At 26.8% G+C, this 20823-nt stretch overlaps 1 protein-coding gene across 1 annotated transcript; it reads left to right on the plus strand.

Annotated features, from left to right (window-relative positions):
- The first annotated feature begins 1544 nt into the window (after positions 1-1544).
- On the plus strand, positions 1545-19539 carry LOC132930953 (tubulin glycylase 3A-like). Its single transcript, XM_060997078.1, has 12 exons — positions 1545-1756; positions 1891-2203; positions 2338-2607; positions 3442-3781; positions 12298-12436; positions 12783-13000; positions 13082-13276; positions 15692-15886; positions 15966-16179; positions 16757-16847; positions 17552-17976; positions 18295-19539. Exons 3-12 carry the CDS (start codon positions 2564-2566, stop codon positions 18495-18497), a joined length of 2064 nt encoding a protein of 687 aa, XP_060853061.1. The 5' UTR covers positions 1545-1756; positions 1891-2203; positions 2338-2563; the 3' UTR covers positions 18498-19539.
- The last annotated feature ends 1284 nt before the right edge of the window (positions 19540-20823 follow it).

The following is a 20823-nucleotide window of genomic DNA, read 5'->3' on the forward strand; positions in this document are numbered from 1 at the left end:
GGAATTATGGATTTAACGGACATTATATATTAATATATGTGCTTATATCGAAAGTGTATAGTTAATTTGAGTTTTTAATTTTTTATGTTTCAAGTTTTGACAGATTATGTGGATTCTGAAAATATGACAAGTACAGTAAGTTCCTATACTGCATTAAAACTGCTTTAAATCTCTCCGTGTCCCTTATGTCTATACGTTTAAAGGTATAGAAGCACGTCCAATGCCATTAGTATATTATTAAATGCACGATCGATAATATGCAATTATAATTTATGTTCTGTTTTGAGCACTTATCAAGAAAACTATACTATTATTATACCAATATTAAACAAACTAGAAATTATTATGGTTAAATAAATACATTTAATAATATGATTTAATATGTTATATTTACTTCAAGAATTAAAATTTACAACTATGGATTTTGAATATTTTGTAGGGTTTCGAATACAAATGAATGACAATTATCAGCCCGATCAAGCAATGACGCTAGTTTTGATCAGGTTTTTATTTTATATTGGCAACGTTAAAAGGACATATTTTTCAACAAATACATTTGGAAATATACTCAAAGTCCGAAATTATCATGAAATATTAATAAAAAAAAAAAATTAATAATAACACTAAAGTGCAGTAAAATGCAATTTTATTTTAAAGTATGCTTATATTTTTAAAAAACCTCAAAATATGCGAAAATATGTACATTAAAATTTCATTTTTGAACTCGTTAGATTGTGATTCAAATTTTTATCTCAACAAGCAACGTTTTGATGCACTCAGTAAAAACATGCAAATGCATGAACTTCCGGGCCCTAGTTATTACCTATTATTAAATTAAAAAATATATTTAGGTACCTAAATTAGTCAAAAATACAGGTACCTATTTGTATAGATTTTAAATAATTGTATGCTGTATAATATAATTTATACAACAATTTTATATAAATAGCTATTGCCTATTTATTTACTGTATGATCTTTGTTTATAATTTTATATTATAAATAATAAATATTATGTTATAATTATAAATAGAACAATATACAATATATTACGTATTGTAATATTATTTAGGTATATTATATTGTTATCTAATGTGTTGTTTTTTTTTTATTTTCAATACAATGATACGATTTTACCTATGTAATATATTAAGCTTAAATTATGACATCAAACATACGTTTTATGACTATAATAAATTGATAGTAAGATAGCAAAAAGATTATTAAGGTTGTATAAGAATGCATCGGCGTATAACAGAAGCACAAATGTCTATTGTTATTATTCATTGATGGCATTTTATAAATTAAAATACAAAATTCAAATGTTAATAACTTCTTTAATTATTTATGCATAATTATGAATAATACGTCAAAATTCATTAAAAAATAAATCATATATGAAAAATAAAAATAAATAAAATAAAACATATGTTCCCATTTGAACTTTAAAAGTTACCCCTAAAATTTCCCCTTTTTAATTAATAAAAAAATAATTAATATCAAATTACTTTAGATTATATATTTATATGATTCAAAAAGGTTTTCACATAGGTCATTTTTCTCTGTTCTCTGGAATGTTGATAATTACACAATATTGTTGCGTGTCAGCTTCAAAATAGAATGCCAAGCAAATATACTAACTACACCACAGTTTTCAAAATGATACTGTAATACGCTGGCCTAGGACATTTGTGGCGCCAGTGCTTGGAGAGGATGTGCTTGCGGCTTTGGTAAAACGGGCGACGGACGCGATACAGGTATCTAATAAATATAATAATCGATATAATATTATATGTCTACGTCGTTATATACGAATAATATACAGCTGGCTCAGTCCAGTGATGTAAAAATACCGTATTTTATTTTTCATTTGAATCATGATGCATCCTAGCTACGGCACTGGCGGCGGGTCCAAGAGCAAAAGAACCGTGTCCGTTGTGGGGATCGCCAGCGTGTCGACGGACAAGAAGAACAAAAATGATATAAGAAAATTATCGCCACCCAAAGAATACAAATTAATGTGGAATTTGGATAACTACACAAGGTTGTTGCGTGTCAGCTTCAAAATAGAATGACAAGCAAATATAGTACACCACAGTTTTCAAAATGATACTGTAATACGCTGGCCTACGACATTTGCGGCGCCAGTGCTTGGAGAGGATGTGCTTGCGGCGTTGGCAAAACGGGCGACGGACGCGATACAGGTATCTAATAAATATAATAATCGATATAATATTATATGTCTACGTCGTTATATATGAATAATATACAGCTGGCTCAGTCCAGTGATGTAAAAATACCGTATTTTATTTTTCATTTGAATCATGATGCATCCTAGCTACGGCACTGGCGGCGGGTCCAAGAGCAAAAGAACCGTGTCCGTTGCTGGGATCGCCGGCAACAAAATTACAAAGAAGGTAAAAGTTGCGGCCTTAGAAAAACCCGTAGGAAAATCATCGTCACTTTAAAAAAAGAATGCCAAGCACATATTCTGAACGACAGTTTTTGTAATGATGCTGTACTACGCCGGTTAACGACATTTACGGCGCCAGTGCTTGGAGAGGATGTGCTTGCGGCGTTGGCAAAACGGGCGACGGACGCGATACAGGTATCTAATAAATATAATAATCGATATAATATTATATGTCTACGTCGTTATATACGAATAATATACAGCTGGCTCAGTCCAGTGATGTAAAAATACCGTATTTTATTTTTCATTTGTATAATACAGTATTTTTTTAAATTATTATGGTGCTTATATAATTAATAAATATAGTTACCCGAGTATGGTAAGATCAATACTATTGCAGTTTATCGATGAACAATGATGCGATTTTTAATTTTTCCGTTGAAAATGTTGCATCAGTTTTTTTACATACTAATAAATGCTTTGCCAAACGAAATGCATTATAGGCATAAGACTCTTTACAAAATAAACATTTTCGTTTTTCAATATTTCCAACATAATACTTGGTTAAAAAATTGTCAACATAAACTTTTTGCTTTGAAGGTCGATCCATATTAAAAAGAAACCGTAACTAACGTTTCAAAACTAAAATTTATAATAACTTGTAGGTAGTTTTATAAAAAAGAACTATAAGAATATTAATACACACTACGCCACTGCCGTCTACGAGTTTATGATTTATAAACATTAACGATTAGAAACAGTTGCCTATACACTGTTTACCAATAACAACAAATGCAATAACCAATAGTTACTCGTGCGGCCATGCCATAGAGTAATATTAATATTATATTTATAATTATAATTTATGGGTCATGCTACGCCGTTATCTCACTGTTAACAATTGAAACATTATGCATTCGTAGATATTACTTGTATTAGAATCTTATAAAATATCTATGTATGCATTGCGTATATTTTATCTTTATTATTAGCCTATAATTTATCAAAAAAAATTTTTTTTTTATACAGTTCGTATATTATCATGATGCATCCTAGCTACGGCACTGGCGGCGGGTCCAAGAGCAAAAGAACCGTGTCCGTTGCGGGGATCGCCAGCGACAAGACGGACAAGAAGAAAAAAGTTGCTATAAGAAAATTATCGCCACCCAAAGAATACAAATTAATGTGGAATGTGGATAACTACACTAGGTTGATGCGCATCAGTTTACAAAAAGAATGCCAAGCAAATATACTACACCACAGTTTTCAAAATGATACTGTAATACGCTGGCCTACAACATTTGAGGCGCCAGTACTTGGTGAGGATGTGCTCGCGGCGTTGACAAAACGGGCGACGGACGCGATAAAGGTATCTACCTAATAATCGATATAATATTATATGTCTACGTTGTTATATACAAATAATATACAGCTGGCTCAGTGGCTGGCTGTAAACGGAGTGCATCTGGAATACGTATTATGCGAAGTGTTTAAATGCGATTCCAGCGAAACCTGTCGAATTCTCTAAAAATATATCATCACGACATTATTATACTCGACTTATGTCGTGGCGGTGACGGAATATTCCGATTGGCAAAAGTGGCCCTCAGCCAAGGGCGAATCCAGGAGGGGGGCACTGGAGGCAAGTGCTACCCCAGTTGGAAAAAATAATACATATTAACAAACATAAATTTGTATCATATTGTTTTTTTTTGTGGGGGGCTATATCTATATTATGTAATTTTTCTAGTTTAAATTGTCTATTGAAAAATAATTTTTGCATTAATGATGAATTTATTAAAGTTAAGGTTATTAATTTAATAATAAATTTAAAATATGATAGGCCAAAAGAATATTTTCAATACACGGATATTAATTATCCAATAATATCAGAGGAGCTCAAGAAGAGTGGTTGGGTAGTAAAAAGAAATCCAGACATCAAACCACTGAACTATGAGTATTTGCTTACTACATTGGCTTTAGCAAGTAAAATATATTTTAATTAATAAAATATGTATAGAGACAATAATATATTTGGTTTTTTTTTTAATGAGTTAAAATATATTTTAAATACAAATATGATTTATCATATTATATAAATTATTCAAATATTATACCATTTTAATTTTCAACTAATTGAATTACAGTCGAGCAATAATGCATAATCCATTCAATAGTTTTTCAATTTTAAACATCAATATATTACTAAAACAATTCACAAGAAGTAAATAAATTGTTGAACGAAAACAGAAATAAGTTTTCCTCGTACAGGACCACTCTTGGACATAATTATTTTTAATTATTCAATTAAAATATCAATAGTCTTTCAATCAAAAAACACAAAATTTATTTAACAATCTAACAAAAACCTACATAAAACAATACCTAGATAAACACGTTATTAAAGTTTGATCATATGAAATTACCCAAAGAAAGCGGAACTGCCCGACACCGGAATCACTGTCCTGTTATTTCAATATGATAAATAGTACAACTATTACGTTGAATTTAATTATAATTTATAATACATAACACCGTATTAGTCTAGTACTAGTAGTGACGATGTTGTTCGTTCGCCCATGATGCCGATCCAACCTATACATTTTACGGCATATACAGAGCGATTCACGTGCATGCTAACTCTCTTTTGTACCCGAAGATCATATTATTTTCAAATTCTTGAGATGTCTTAGTGTACAATTCAAGGAGTGGCTTGTACTTCTGTGAGGATACAAACTTCTTTTTTTCATCAAACGAGTACCTCCCTTTTTTAATGTAAATTATTTAGCGGATCATTTTTTTTTCAAAATCCGACGTACCAAAATAAAAATTCAAACGACTAGTTTTTGAGTCGTTTAATTATATTGTAACTACGGAAAATGGGTTTAGAATATATGGGGGCTATAGTAATTGAAAAATGTTGGTAATTTATATTGATTAATTTAACAAAATTTTCAAATTGTAATAATTTTAGAAGTATATATAATATTAAGTATAATCCGATTTAGGTACATCTATTTTGTGTAATTTTAAAGATTATATTATTCGTAGTATGAATATTTTAACCTTAAATATTAAAATATTTTAATAACTGAAAAACTATTCGTTTAAATTTTGATTATGGTACATTAAAATTTTCAAAAAAAAATATATCCACTAAATAATTTACAGCAAAAAAGGGAATTTTGTTTGAAAAATAGAAGTTTGTATAAATTTAATTTTCTAATAATTTATTAATAATAAACAGTCTTGTTAAATGTTAAGAATACTTTTCAAATGTATTCACTATTCAGAATACGCACTTAAAAACTTGATGTCATTTGTATTTTGGTGTCTTTTAAAAGTGTCTGAACATAAATACAAATAATTTTCTGTTTGGTTTCATAAATTAAATTAATTAATATCGTTGATCGCAAATAATTATATATTTTAACTTATTCATCAATATATTTAATAGGTTCAAGAATTATTCTACCAATATACCTACCATATATTATTATGAATATTATGATATGAATATATAATTATTACTTATAAATTATAATATTAATCACTTTAACTAGGTATAGCGTATAGATATATATTTTATCTATACTAATTGTTTAATAAAATCTTATTATACTTATACATTTTTAGAACTATAATAAAATTTGATATATCTTAGAAACAAAATTTAAAGTAGTAAAATACAAAAATATTGAACATTGAAATACAATAGTAAAACGAAAAAAAGTATTTTATATTCTAGTACAGTAGTACCTAATATTTTAAAATTATTTTTAAAGTATTTAAATAGGTAGGTACTTAAAAAGACTTTTTATTATATGATAAATGATAATAATGTAAAAACAGCATAGCTAGTTGTTAATAAATTGTGGAAACGTGTGGTTTTTTATCTCTCGGCAGGAACCTTGTAAACATTTCAAAAGTTAAAATCTCAGAACTCAGGACTTAAGAGTGTACTGAGTCTAGACAGCTGTACCTTGTAGGTTCATAATATTTATATAATATAGTTGTGTATACGGTCTGCGAATTGCGAGCGATATTATACAATATAATATTGTCAAACGCTCTGTACGTGTGTTATACATATTTTTTACGTACCTTCTCAAAATAATTTGTTATAATACGATCAACGAGACTAAAGCACGTGTCATTGCTGATATTGACAAGACCGTAACATGATTCGTTGTGATAGTGCCATCGAACATACCTAAAGTATTATTTGTGTGCGTGTACTGGCTGACTATCGAAATGTATTTATAGTTTATACACCTTGATAACTGTACTATAAATTAAAATATAATATGATTATTTTATATATTTATCATAAAAATAATTTAAATATTTTGAATAGTGTTCAGCTGTAAAAGGTTTCTATTACTTTCTACCGACTACGTGGATTGTGATTTTTTTTATATCTATAACCGCTGTTAATATACACGGAATACTCTATTTTTTTTTTCGAGTGGACTTTATCCCACCACTGTTTGTGTCAATGATTACAAAATCAGTCTCATCTTGTAGGTATATTATATATATATATTATATATTAAGCTCTTGACCCATTACCCTTTAATACGACTGTGCAGCGATCGCGTTCCAAATTTGAATAGGTACCTACGCCGTACACAATCATTGTATATATAAGGCGATTCACCAAACCATACTCAACCACTATTTTTCTTCAATAATGTACAGTTATTCAAAAATTTCAAAATGTGATTGGAAATATACTTAAAAACCATATTTTACAATTATTGCAGTTTTTTGTACTATTTAAAAGTAACATGTGGCCATGTGGGGTTATTAACTTCTGTTTATCAAATGAGAACCTGGGATAATACCTACTATAAATTATTTAGCATATAATTTTTTTAAGTGTTTATGTATCAAAATAAAAATTTAAAAGTGTTATCTTACTTTGTGTATTAAGAATAATAAGTCATAATTAATTTACATCTTCTTTGTTCATGATTGCCAGTATTTTCATATCAATTAAATTATCTGCAATAACAAATTAAAATTCACATTACACACCAACACAGAATTTTAATAATATTTTTGTATTTTTACCAAATAAAGTTTTAGACAAACATTCTAAACCCCATTTTTTTAATAACTCATAAAATGGTTGAACATCATCCACAGGATATTCATAGCCCTCCAAAACGGAAATTAATACTAGAAAACTATTTAAATCCTATAAATATAAAATTTGTGTTTAATATTTTATAAATATTGAATACAAAATATAAAAATTAACTTGCATTCGAGTTAATTGAATTATTCATAGAATTAAGACCATCTTTATTTACATTATCAAGCATATCTTCTATGTTTTCTTGCATTTATATTTTATAGCAAATATAGCACTAAGAAGACAAAAAGCAATATGAACAATGAACATAGGTAAATATATTTATATTCAATTAAGTATATTGTACATATTATGCAATACAATTTAAAAGCTTAAACATTATATCATAATAAATTTATACAAGTTAGATAGGTGCATTGTGTTTATTGTGCAAACAAATTAAAAAGCTTAAACATTAATACATTCTATTATAAATTAATAGAAGTTAGGTATTAATATTTAATATTAAAAATAAAAACAAATATATATTAAAAACAATATTCTTTTGGACGTATCATTAATTTTCCAGAAACTAATTTAGTAATATTAATGGATGGTCCACTAAATTCATTAATATGAAATATTAAACACTCATTAACAATGTATTTATTTCCATCAACTTCAAAGGCCTCAAGATGTGATTGGTGACCAACTATTTTAATTTGTTTAGCTATTATGTACACTTTATCACTTGAACAATTCAATATTAATATTTCTAAAATGTCAAATAAGCATAAATCTTCAATGTATTTGCTTAAAAAGTAACCTCTTTTATATATTGTGCCCATATATTCTATTTGACTATAACACTTGAAATCTGCTATTGAAGAAAAAGCATGTCCCAAATAGGCTGTAAATAAAAACTACAAATATTGTGTTTTAAATTAACTATTATCTTTTCAGTATTTAAATGTAATAGGTAGTGTGCAAATTTAAATTGAAACTTTTTAGCCAGTGTTGATGTTATATTCTTCCTTGAAGATGTTGATCGAGCATACATTTTTAGTTCCTTATGTTTACCTTCAAATCTAATGCACCAGTAATGCTAGGTGAACCAGAATGTTCAATTATAGTAGGATAATGAATCAAATTATGATGCTTGGGCTTCAGTGTATCATTAAAAAGAGTAACATATAAATAATTATGTTGTGTTATTAATATTAATTGTTTGAGATTTATAATTGAATTATTAGTAAATTCATATGATAATAAGCAATCAACAATTTTGAGAAGCATTAAATAAAAATTCCATACTTCATCACCTTCAGGAACCAAGTCTCCAATCATAAGAGAAAAAAAATGAATGAATGTCATCATTTCTCTAGCAGACATTTTTAAATGTAATTTACTTAAATTCAAATCTGTTATTTCAGGTGAAATGTTACCAACTTCAATTGGACTATAGTTGAAATTTTATTGCGATTATTTAAAGTTGTCAAGGAAAATATTTTAATAGTGTTCACATAATATTTTATAATGTAGCACATGTCATAATGACATACACCTTCAAAAATATTGTGCATGACATCTACACAAAAGTTTTTAGTCACATGAAAACTATATATAGAGTTCAAACTGATTCTTTATATATTCCTGTTTCACTAAAATTCATTTTTCCTACATCTTCCAAATAATTTTCAATCGTACGTAAACAAGAATTATCTTCTTCGTAAAGACTATGTGAGATTTACAAAATTGACAAAAATAATTTGCTGAAAAAGACTTACTGAATTCTAATATACTGTTCAGACTCAAATTATCACCTAAAACTAAACCAAGTAAAAAATAGACATGAACATTTCCTTGATCTGTTGAAATAGTTAATCCTTCTCTTTCAAGTGTATTTAATTCATTTATTAATATTTTTAAACTAGAATTGTTTCCAAATTCTTTAAGGTCAACTGATTTTATTAAAGCTGCTAAAAAAATATTTGAAAGTTTGGCATTGTTTTTCATAAGAGGAAAATTATAATAAATAGCTACTATTGACTGAAAATTTGCATGGGATCCCAATGGATTGTTAATTTCAAAGTCATTGATGTATAAAAAGTAGGGAAACACTATTTTTCCTTCATACTGAGTTACTTTCTCTTTCCACAACTTTCCTTGGACAAAAGTTGTAATTGAACCAAGATTTAGCTTATATTTCATAATTTGATCATAAAATGTTTTGAAATTATTTTTGTGTTCAAAGAATTGTTTAAATAGGGTGCCTTTTGTTACTTTTTCATCATATGATACCTACACTACCACTATGATCTACAGCAACAATTTAATTATTTATAGTGAATTGACTAATGTTTGATAATAAATTATTTTTACCAGCCAATTAACCAAACGATATTCCGAACCACAGTAATAAAAAGGATCTAAGACAATAGATTTACATTTTTTAAATGTTGAAAGAATTGAGAGTTCTTTGATATCTTTTTGAACTATATTGTTCAAAATGGATGCCATTGGCTTTAAAATATAGTCTTTAATTCCAGATTGAATATTAATAACATCACTATTATTGAAATTATTATTATTGTAGACTTAAAATAAATTTTACACTTGACTCATACAATAAAGGAGTAGGCAGTAGCATCATCAAAATTGAACGAAATTGTAGTAGTATCATATAAATTATCATCTTTTTGTTGATGTTGAGTTTGATCTCTTATTGATAAGCTTTCATTGTTTAAAATTAATGTGTTAACAAAATCTTGTGAAGTATGTGATGAAGAAGGTTTAGTCACTTATATCCTTCATCAACCAGACTGGTTTAAAAATTTAATTTATTTGTAATATTATTTTTGTTGTTAATATTGTTTTCTATGTAATATTTATAATCATAATTGTCGAAGCTAATTGTTTACAAAGTTTCTTTTAATAAAAAAAAAAAAAAAAGAAGGTTTAGTAAGAACATGTTTTTTTGTCACATGTCTTTTAAAAGAAGACAAACACTTAAAAGATTGAAAACAAGAGCCTTCATGACAGGTGTAAGTGCTATTTGGTTTTAGAAGGTGAATAATTTTGTAGTGCGCCACCAAAGCTTGTAAATTGCCAATACATATTTTACAAATATAACAAATCATTATAATATCTTACCTTAACAATTGTAGTAAATATAAGGTAATATTTTCCAACGTCGTATACTGCAATGTATTGCTTATAAAAAAACTTGATATCATATAAAATAGTCACACGGTTGGCTACAACACAGCACAGTAAACAGTACGCGTTTAACGGTCGCTTTAACGTTATGGCGCGCGGCAACATACTCAACACACAAAGAAATGTTTTTTGTTAAAAAAGTATATTTTTAAGTTGATTAAATATATTATTAAATGCACATATTTATATTATCAAGGGAACATTATTATTGTAAAATTGATAAAATAATTGTAGAATTTACAATAGCCACAATTATGTGGTGTAGGGTAAACCATAGACCTTGGGGGCAAACTATTAATTTAATATTGTCGAATTAATAATATTTTCATCAAACCAGATAAAATTAACAATGCAATATTATCAATATTGTTGTTTATTACTAATTATTAATTTTAAAAAATATATTGTAATGACAACAAAATATTATCCAAATGAAAAATTGTAGTTTGTAGAACGTTGAAATTGTGGATTATTATTAATTTTACCAGTGATTTTTCTTATGTATAAGTATTACATTTTGTTTTACTACCTATGACCTATATGCTAAATAACGTTTTGAAAAAAATTAATGCAACCATTTCAAAATCAATTACCTGGTCCAGCTTTTATTATGTAATATGAATTAAACGTATTAGCCAAGCGTTAAACATATCTATTACATGGCTCGTATATTTTATAATATTTAATACTCATTCAACAGAAGCGAATCGCCATAGTAACATAATAAATATATAGTTTTTTTAATTCCAAACAATATCATATTATAAGCTGACGAATAAAAAAATATTTCACATAATCATCGAATAGATATACACGCAAAATCATATAAAGTATAAACCGCTATAATATTATCATGACCAAAAGAGCCGTGTCCGTTGCGGGGATTGATAAAAGAAAATTATCGCCACCCAAAGATGTATTAATGACATGGAATGTGGATAACTATACTAGGTTGATGCGCATCAATTTACGAAAAGAATGCCAAGCAAATGTGCTACACCAAAATTTTCAAAACGATACTTTAATACGCTGGCCCACATCATTTGAGGCGCCAGTACTTGGCAGAGATGTACTCGCGGCGTTAAAAAAACGGGCGACGGACGCGATAAAGGTATCTACCAAATAATCGATATAATATTATATGTCTACGTCGTTATATACGAATAATATACAGCTGGCTCAGTGGCTGGCTGTAAACGGAGTGCATCTGGAATACGTATTATGCGAAGTGTTTAAATGCGATTCCAGCGAAACCTGTCGAATTCTCTAAAAATATATCATCACGACATTATTATATTCGACTTATGTCGTGGCGGTGACGGAATATTCCGATTTGCAAAAGTGGCCCTCAGCCAAGGGCGAATCCAGGAGGGGGGGCACTGGAGGCAAGTGCTACCCCAGTTGGAAAAAATAATACATATTAACAAACATAAATTTGTATCATATTGTTTTTTTTTGTGGGGGGCTATATCTATATTATGTAATTTTTCTAGTTTAAATTGTCTATTGAAAAATAATTTTTGCATTAATAATGGATTTATTACAGTTAAGGTCATTAATTTAATAATAAATTTAAAATATGATAGGCCAAAAGAATATTTTCAATACACGGATATTATCCAATAATATCACAGGAGCTCAAGAAGAGAGGGTGGGTAGAAAAAAGAAATCCAGACATCAAACCACTGAATTATGATCATTTGCTTACTACATTGGGTTCAGCAAGTAAAATATATTTTAATTAATAAAATTATCTTTATTACTAAAATATGTATAGAGACAATAATATATTTGTTTTTTTTTTAATGAGTTAAAATATATTTTAAATACAAATATTATTTATCATATTATATAAATTATTCAAATTCAAATATTATACCATTTTAATTTTCAACTAATTAAATTCAATATGTTATTTCAATATGATAAATAGTACGACTATTACGTTGAATTTAATTATAATTTATAATACATAACACCGTATTAGTCTAGTAGTAAGTCTAATCGATAAATTTCCGTTGTTTTCTAACGGTAAAAATGATTTAATTAATAATTGTGTGTATGCGCTTAGACAATCGTGCAATATTTAACATCAGGTCACCGCCTTCGTTAGCTTCAACAAGGGAATCCTTTATTATTGAAAATAAAGAAAACTCATATTTGTGGCCGATAGTCAAAGACGTTAGCGCCAATTACATTTTTACTACAAACCGATTTGATGTTGATTGGAATAAAAAAAATGACAAGACAATATTTAGTCTATTGAATAGTTTGAGTTTTTGCACTAAAGTACTTTTGCAAATTATTAATAATACAACGATAAAATATAGCTGTATATAGCTAATAAATTTGTATTGATATACATAACAGATTGGATTGGCTGAGACAGTCAATACGATATCAAAAAAAGCTAATGTAAAATTTCCAAGGACCTACAACATTTCAGACACAAAGACTATGGATTTTTTTATAAAAGATTTTAAATTAACAGCTTTGTTTGGTTCTTTGAAGATCATCCTTAGTTCAAAATATTCACAAAACTCCATATTTAGTCGAAACGGAACTGTAAGTTAGAATAAATTATGTAACATAATTTTTATTAGATTTAGAACTAATATTTATTTCCTGAGTGTCTGTACGAGTTATTTACGTGTTTCAATACTCAACTGATTTTTAATGATTACCAATACCGATAATTTGTCCATGTGTCCACCTTAATATCCATATTTTATATACAGAGTGATTAATCAAGCGTGCTAACCTACACATTTTCATTTAATAATAAATTTTGATTTTTTGAATTTTTTTAATATAGTTAGGACTATATTTTCAAATAATTTGAAATTTTTCGTAATAATTGGGTGTTATACATAAGTTTCTATTTTTTAAATGAGACCATAGCCATCCATTTTTTACCGTAAATTATTTATTGGATAATTTTCTTTGTTTAACTTTATAAAACTTTTATGTCAGTACCTAATTCAAAATTTGAACGAGTAGTTTTTCCTTTAATAAAATGTTTATAATATTAAGTATAATATACCTTAAAAATGGTTTAACATAACTAAATTGAATAGTTATTTAATAGTTAATTGAATATTTAATAATAAATAAATATATCGAATCTTGTATTTATTATGTTCATCATTTTTATAAATTATAAATAGATATTGATAGATTAATATAAATAACTAAAATTTGTAAATTGCCATAGCTTTTACATATTCCAAGTCAATGATTATGAACTTCAGGAGGTTTTAAATTTAAAAAACAGAAAATTTTAAATCCACAGGACACTTTAAATAGTATAATTATTATGTATATTTATATATACCTAGTATACGCTACAAAAAATTAACAAGAATAAAAACTACAACACGAATAAATAAAAACAAAATCAATAATAATTATGTTACTATATTATAATTATAACTAATCAAAAAGTTATTTATTACTCAGTTGTTAATGTAATCGGTAGTTAACTGGAAATCGGCTAAAAGTAAACTTAGAGATGATAAAAATTAAAGAGGATACAGTATTTAGTTCTCTTATAGTATACACAATCGATACATTATTCATATGGCTATATAATTTACTAGAGTATTCAGCGCATCTGAAATATAAAATTAAAGTGAAATAAATCAATAAATTTCATAGAATTATAACATCATTGTGATAATATATATATAATTTATTAAAAACAAAAATATTGTTTTTATCTATTACGTTTTAACAATATATTATTAATGCAATAATTTAAATCTAAACAATTTATAAAGTGTCAGCATTGGGTTTGGGTGTATACTTTTTTATATCGTGTATCAAGACATCAAGTCATATCACATTACTGCGCATAATATGCTATTATATCGTAAATATTAAATTTAAATGTCGCATATTATATTTAAAAATAAATTAAATTCTATAATCAACACACTTAAGTTATCTACTTAATTAGATTTTTCATTTTTAAATTTATTCATAAATGTATAATCGTAATTCGTAAGTTTTGTTTACAATATAATATTTGTACAGGACCTAGATATTTTAATATTTCACGAAATATATATTTAAAAAAGACAACTTATCGGTACCTAATACTTTTATTATTTGAATTGATTTTTTTTTTTTTTTTAGTAGGTTGGAAGGGTTCGATGGTTTTAATTATAATATTATATTTATAAATTAAACTCGAATAATTGTTATATTGGTAAGTATACCTATCCCATTTTATAAAAATACATTTAAATGATTTTTATTATTATTTGAATTGAAAAAAAATATATTCTACATTCCATTTATTTATTTATTAAAAATGTTTCCACAATGACGCGAATTTCTCTAGCACATTGTTATTTTAAATGAGGGTTTTTTTAATCCTTTTTTTGTTATTTTTAAATTATAATATTTTTCAGAAAATTGTTTTAAAAGTCCTTTAAATGACCCTTTATAATATATATATATATATAGATATTTACTAATAAGTAATAACTATAATATAACTTTATTAACAATCGATTGTGTTATAACACAAATTGTCCAATGGACAAAATATTTCTTTAAGTTAAAATATTATTAAATAATTAAAACTGAAAACTTATGTTATACACAAAACTACATTTAAGTACAAATATGTACTGCTTCCTCAGTTTGATGTTGCAACATGTTTGCTTTTATGTTTCATTTGATTACATCGTATAAAATAAACAAAAACTTGTAAAACAAATTAAAATGTACACAAAAATTAGGCAATTTAATCTAGAAAAAAATAGACTATATAAACAGACACACACAAAATAGTTAAGAAAAACAACTCAAAAATATAGTACGAAAAATTCATTACCAAAGGAAAAAATGAGGGTGGTTATGCTTACATCTTGGTGAATGTGTCTATATAAATCGGGGAAAATAATAACAATAATATTATATTTCACCGAAAACAGAGGAAATAAATAATAAAATTAACAAACATTCTACTAGATTCCATACGAGATGATCGACTTCATTGAACAGCGTTGCTGGGAATTCGTGCACGCTTATCAAACTCAAGAAGAAAGCGATATGCTGTGGTTTACAATATTATTTGAAGATGGCTGGACAAAATTTATGGTTTGGTATCAGAAAATTGTAGAAGGAATCGCTACTATTTGTGTTGGTAACCCGTTTCAAATAAATGTAAGTGTTATAGGTACAGTCGAACAATTATCCTCGAGTTGTTTTTAATCGATAACTGAATATTATTATCGCGTTTAAGGATATTTATGAGCGACTTGATGCTTTGGAACGTAAAATTAAGACATTTTGTCCACAATTTTTCATCGACGGCGATACAAATCTGTGGATTATAAAACCATCTAATTGTTGTTCCGGTATAGGAATAATATTGGAGAGACGTTTAAAAAATATTTTGAAAACTATTAAAGATACTAACAGTTTCAATAAATCATACGTTATACAGAAATATATAGGTAAAGAGTTTAAAATAAAAAAATAAAATACACTTATTAACGATATTTTTAAAAATTATTCTGAGTGGAACTCATAGGCTTTTTACTAAAAAATGGGTTTAATTGTACTAATTGTAGGCAGGAAGTATAGGCTAAATATTTTTACAGTTTATTATTGATTATTATTTATCTTTATTTTATCGAAAGGTACTTGAGTATTCAATAATGAATGGTTTTAAAACAATTGAAGTTTAATTATAAATCTATAAATGTACACCGTTTATATTTTCTTACTATCACTTTAAATTGGTATGCGTTTAAAGTTCGTAAAATAAAAATAACACACAATTATAAAACTAACTGTATGCATTGCGCCACTCAGAATTTTTTTTTTCAAAAATATATAATACACATATTGTATATTATATAAATTTAGTATAATAAACAATAATTATATAACATGATTAAGATTTAAAACTCTTGATGTATAAACAGGTGGAGGACCCATCCATTGATGGCACTCCTGAAACTAGAAGTTTGTTAATGTAGTAATTGTAAATTATTATTCTACTAATTAAATTTATTAAATTTGTTTTAGAAAGGCCATTGCTTATATCTAAAGTCAAAGTGGATTTGAGACAATACTTTTTAGTTACAAACACGAATCCCATACAAATATGGATGTACAAGTAAATTATATTTTTAATTGATTAATATTCTTCTATGATCGTACCTATAGAATTATTAAATAGTTAAATGCTTTTTGATGTAAATTTTATTTATTTCGTATTCGTAATTCGTATAGATACAAGTAAAAAATTCAGCTGAAAACCGAAAATTAAAAATATTTTTTTTTTTTTTTTAATACAAACTCAGGAGATCTTTGCCATCACATTTTGCTAATATTATTTTGATATCAAATTACTAAAATTAATAACAAAATGCATAAACCGTTTTTATAATAATAATAGCTCCAACATAAATAACTTTATCATAATATTGTCAAATTTATTTTAGCTGATAAAATGTAAATTATGAATATTATTTTCAACATTGGGGTATACACTTACATCTGTGTAGTGAGAGGTTTATCCTTAAAGTACCACCCTATTAGCCCTTATTGTCGGCTAAAAGCCTGCAAGAAACTATAGTATACGTTATATTGATTTAAATAAAATGCATAATAGGATGGTCGCTTGTTTATATATGCAATGTGATATAACAAATAATCTAAAATTGCATATTTTAACCAATGAAAAATTGTATAGTTATTGGTTCTTGGTTTTGGTACCTATATAAATTGTATCATTGTAGAGCAATCGTATAGTGCTATAATTACAAAATAGTCTATAACGCATTACAATTAATTTATATGAATGACAATTTTGTGCAGGGAAGGATATGTACGATTTTGTTCCAAGAAGTTTACAGTTCAAGATTTAGGAGAAGAGATTCATCTCAGCAATGTCAGAGTTCAATCAATGAATAGAAAATATAGAATAGCCGGTGTACCGGAGGAATGTATGTGGGACTATAAGCAATTTAAAGAATATCTGAAATCAATTAAGAAAGGCGACAAGTGGGATACATCAATATATCCTACAATCTGTGAAACATTATCGACAGTCGTCATAGAGTCTTTTAGGACAGCACAGGACAGCAGGAAAGCGTTTGGTTTTCAATTGTTTGGGGCAGATTTCATGTTAACAGAAAATTTAGAACCATGGTTAATAGAAATTAATAGTAGTCCTGGCTTGAATCCAACTACGAGTATCATTGCAAGAATTGCATCGGCGTTATTAACAGATATCATCAAAGGTTTGTTAATTATTACAAATTATATTATATTTTAGTAACCGAATTATTTTGGTTTAAGTATAGTACATATCATACACAACATTAGAATTCGTGGTAAACATGTTTTATACATTTATAATTACTATCAATATACAATACATATAACGTATAATATATATCATATCAATTTGTACAATTTATTTGCATACTATACGTTTTTACTCGGCTTATTTGAACGTGTAAATTTTAAATAATATAGTTCAAAAAAAATAAAACACTTGTTTATTTAACTCTTTTATAATGCTCATTTTAAGATTTCTGTTTTAATTGTATTTTTAGTTACGGTGGATTTCCCACTTAATTCAAATGCAGATACTGGACTTTTCGAGAACATTTACACTGACAAACTTGTGAAACATTGTAACACGGAGAAAAACATTACAAAAGAATATTATTACCACCAGTCGCCCCAAAAAACAAAACAATTAAATAAACAAAGCCACAAAGACACTGAACAGAAGAAAAAGAAAATTGCGAGATAAATACTTTAATATGTAGGTAAGAGATTATCAATTTATTTAAATTTTAAAATGTTTTAAAATGTCATTTTCGGAATATAGAATTTTGTAAATACTCAAAAAAATTTCTCCTGTGAAGCGGTCAATTATGGTCATGTATTTTAACTCATCACGGAAATTAATATTTAAAAACCCCAGTGAAATAATAAAAAGTAATTGAATTTGACGTTCTTAAAGTCTTACTTTAGACGTATAGCACTATGTATATATATTTAACATAATATATTAATATATAAAGCGACTAGCAAGCTGACTCCTCCGTAGTATAGTGGTAACTGGTAAATATCCCCGTCTGTCACGCGGGAGACCGGTGTTCGATTCCCCGCCGGGGAGCCATTTGACGCATCAAATTTACGCGTCATTTTTACGGTCATAGGAGAGATATCGAGAATTAAGTTGAAAAAATTACGCACGGTACGGCATTTGAACCCGCGACCAACGAGACTGGGGTGACAATCTCGTAACAATGAGCCACCGCGGTCTTATCAGCTTAACCTCGATATTCTCCTATATCTGGGCCTGAGTGGCAGTGTGTACGGCTGAGGAGAAGCGCAGGCGCTAAGGCCATGTCAAAGCCGCGAGGTACATAAATATAAGGTTATTGTGTTGAATTTTATTTATTATCCTAGTTTTATGCATTTGATTTTGTAAAACCAAAAAAGAAAAGCTAAAAGCATACACGGGATGATTCTTTTACCAAGAACCATTCATTATTTCAAAAAGTATTCATGTTTTTGAAAACATTTTTTTACATAGTTTCAAGTTGTTAAAAATTCAACGTTTTTATTAAAAAATTATATTTTTAAATATTTTTTATCCTTATATTTTTTTAAGTTTCTTACTTTTTTGGATGACAAAATAGAGTTTTAATTTCATACTCTAAAGTAAAATAATTTTTTGATTAGTATTTTGATACATAAAAATTGAATTTAAAGTTTAGACAAACTGAGTAGTGGACTCCACTCCGCACATCTAAACGTTGAATATTTATAACTAACTCATAAACTACTTGCCCCAAATTCGATTTTTATGTAATAAAATACTCAAAACATTATTCTGCTTTGGAATATAAAATTAAAACTACGAAGTCATTCAAAAAAGTATGAAAACTTAAAAAACATAAGGATAAAAAATATTTAAAAACATATTTTTTTAAATAAAACGTTGATTTTTTTAACAACTTGAAACAATGTAAAAAAATATTTTCAAAAACATGAGTACTTTTGAAATAATGAGCGGTTCATGATAAAAAAAATCGCCCTGTATATTATGCTTTTAGTTTGTCTTTTTTGGTTTTACAAAATCAAATGCATAAAACTAAGATATAGTAAATACAATTCAACACAATAACCTTAAATTTATGTACCTCGCGGCTTGCTAGTCGCTTTATGTATTAATATATTATGTTATATATATAGTTACATAGTGCTATACGTCTAGGTGAGATCTTAAGAACGTTTATTCAATTACTTTTTATTATTTCGCTGAGGTTTTAAAATATTAACTTACCGTGATGAGTTAAAATACATGACCATAATTGACCGCTTTACAGGAGAAATTTTTTTGAGTATTTACAAAATTCTATGTTTCAAAAATGACCTTTGAATAACATTCTAAATTTGAATAAATCAATAATCTCTTACACAAAATAATACTGCACATATGTATATAAATCTAGTATAATATAATTATTAGGACTAAGATTAAAATATAATGAAAAATTGTACCTGAGACATTAATTATATTCATCAAAATATACAAAACAAATATTTTTTAATTACAAAGTATTTTTATTTTACTTATACATAACAATAACTAATTTTTACACAAAAATCATAAATTAATTTTCAATTTATTATTATTTGTTATAATCATTATTTATTATTATATTGAATAATACATACTGTAATGATATGTTCTTTCAAATTTTAAAATACGAACAACTGGTGATTAAAACGCAGAATGGATTTATATTGACTAAAATTCTGTGTTTGAAACCGAATAAAGTATTAAATATAAATGTAAGTACGTACCTTCACAGCAACTTATATATCGTACTAGTGAAAACAAATGTTTAAGTAATCTTATTATCTTACCGATAAGAATCGGTCGTCCAACCAAGATAAGATTAGATAGTATATTTACGAAAATTCGACAAAGAACCCAATAATTATAGACATTTAAAATTAATACCATTTAAAATTCATGAGATTTAAAAAAATTTAAATATGCAATTATGTGCAAAAAAATAATTATTCTATTTAAACGAGAATAAGCCAAATTGTGGACA

Source organism: Rhopalosiphum padi, chromosome 4 (genome assembly GCF_020882245.1).
Source record: "Rhopalosiphum padi isolate XX-2018 chromosome 4, ASM2088224v1, whole genome shotgun sequence".
NCBI classification, from domain to species: domain Eukaryota; kingdom Metazoa; phylum Arthropoda; class Insecta; order Hemiptera; family Aphididae; genus Rhopalosiphum; species Rhopalosiphum padi.

Coding starts and splice junctions, on each gene's coding strand:
- LOC132930953 (XM_060997078.1), top strand. CDS start 2,564: ATGTGCTTGCGGCGTTGGCAAAACGGGCGACGGACGCGATACAG. Junction 15,887..15,965: donor GTAACCCGTTTCAAATAAAT/GTAAGTGTTATA, acceptor ATCGCGTTTAAG/GATATTTATGAGCGACTTGA. Junction 17,977..18,294: donor ATTAACAGATATCATCAAAG/GTTTGTTAATTA, acceptor TTGTATTTTTAG/TTACGGTGGATTTCCCACTT.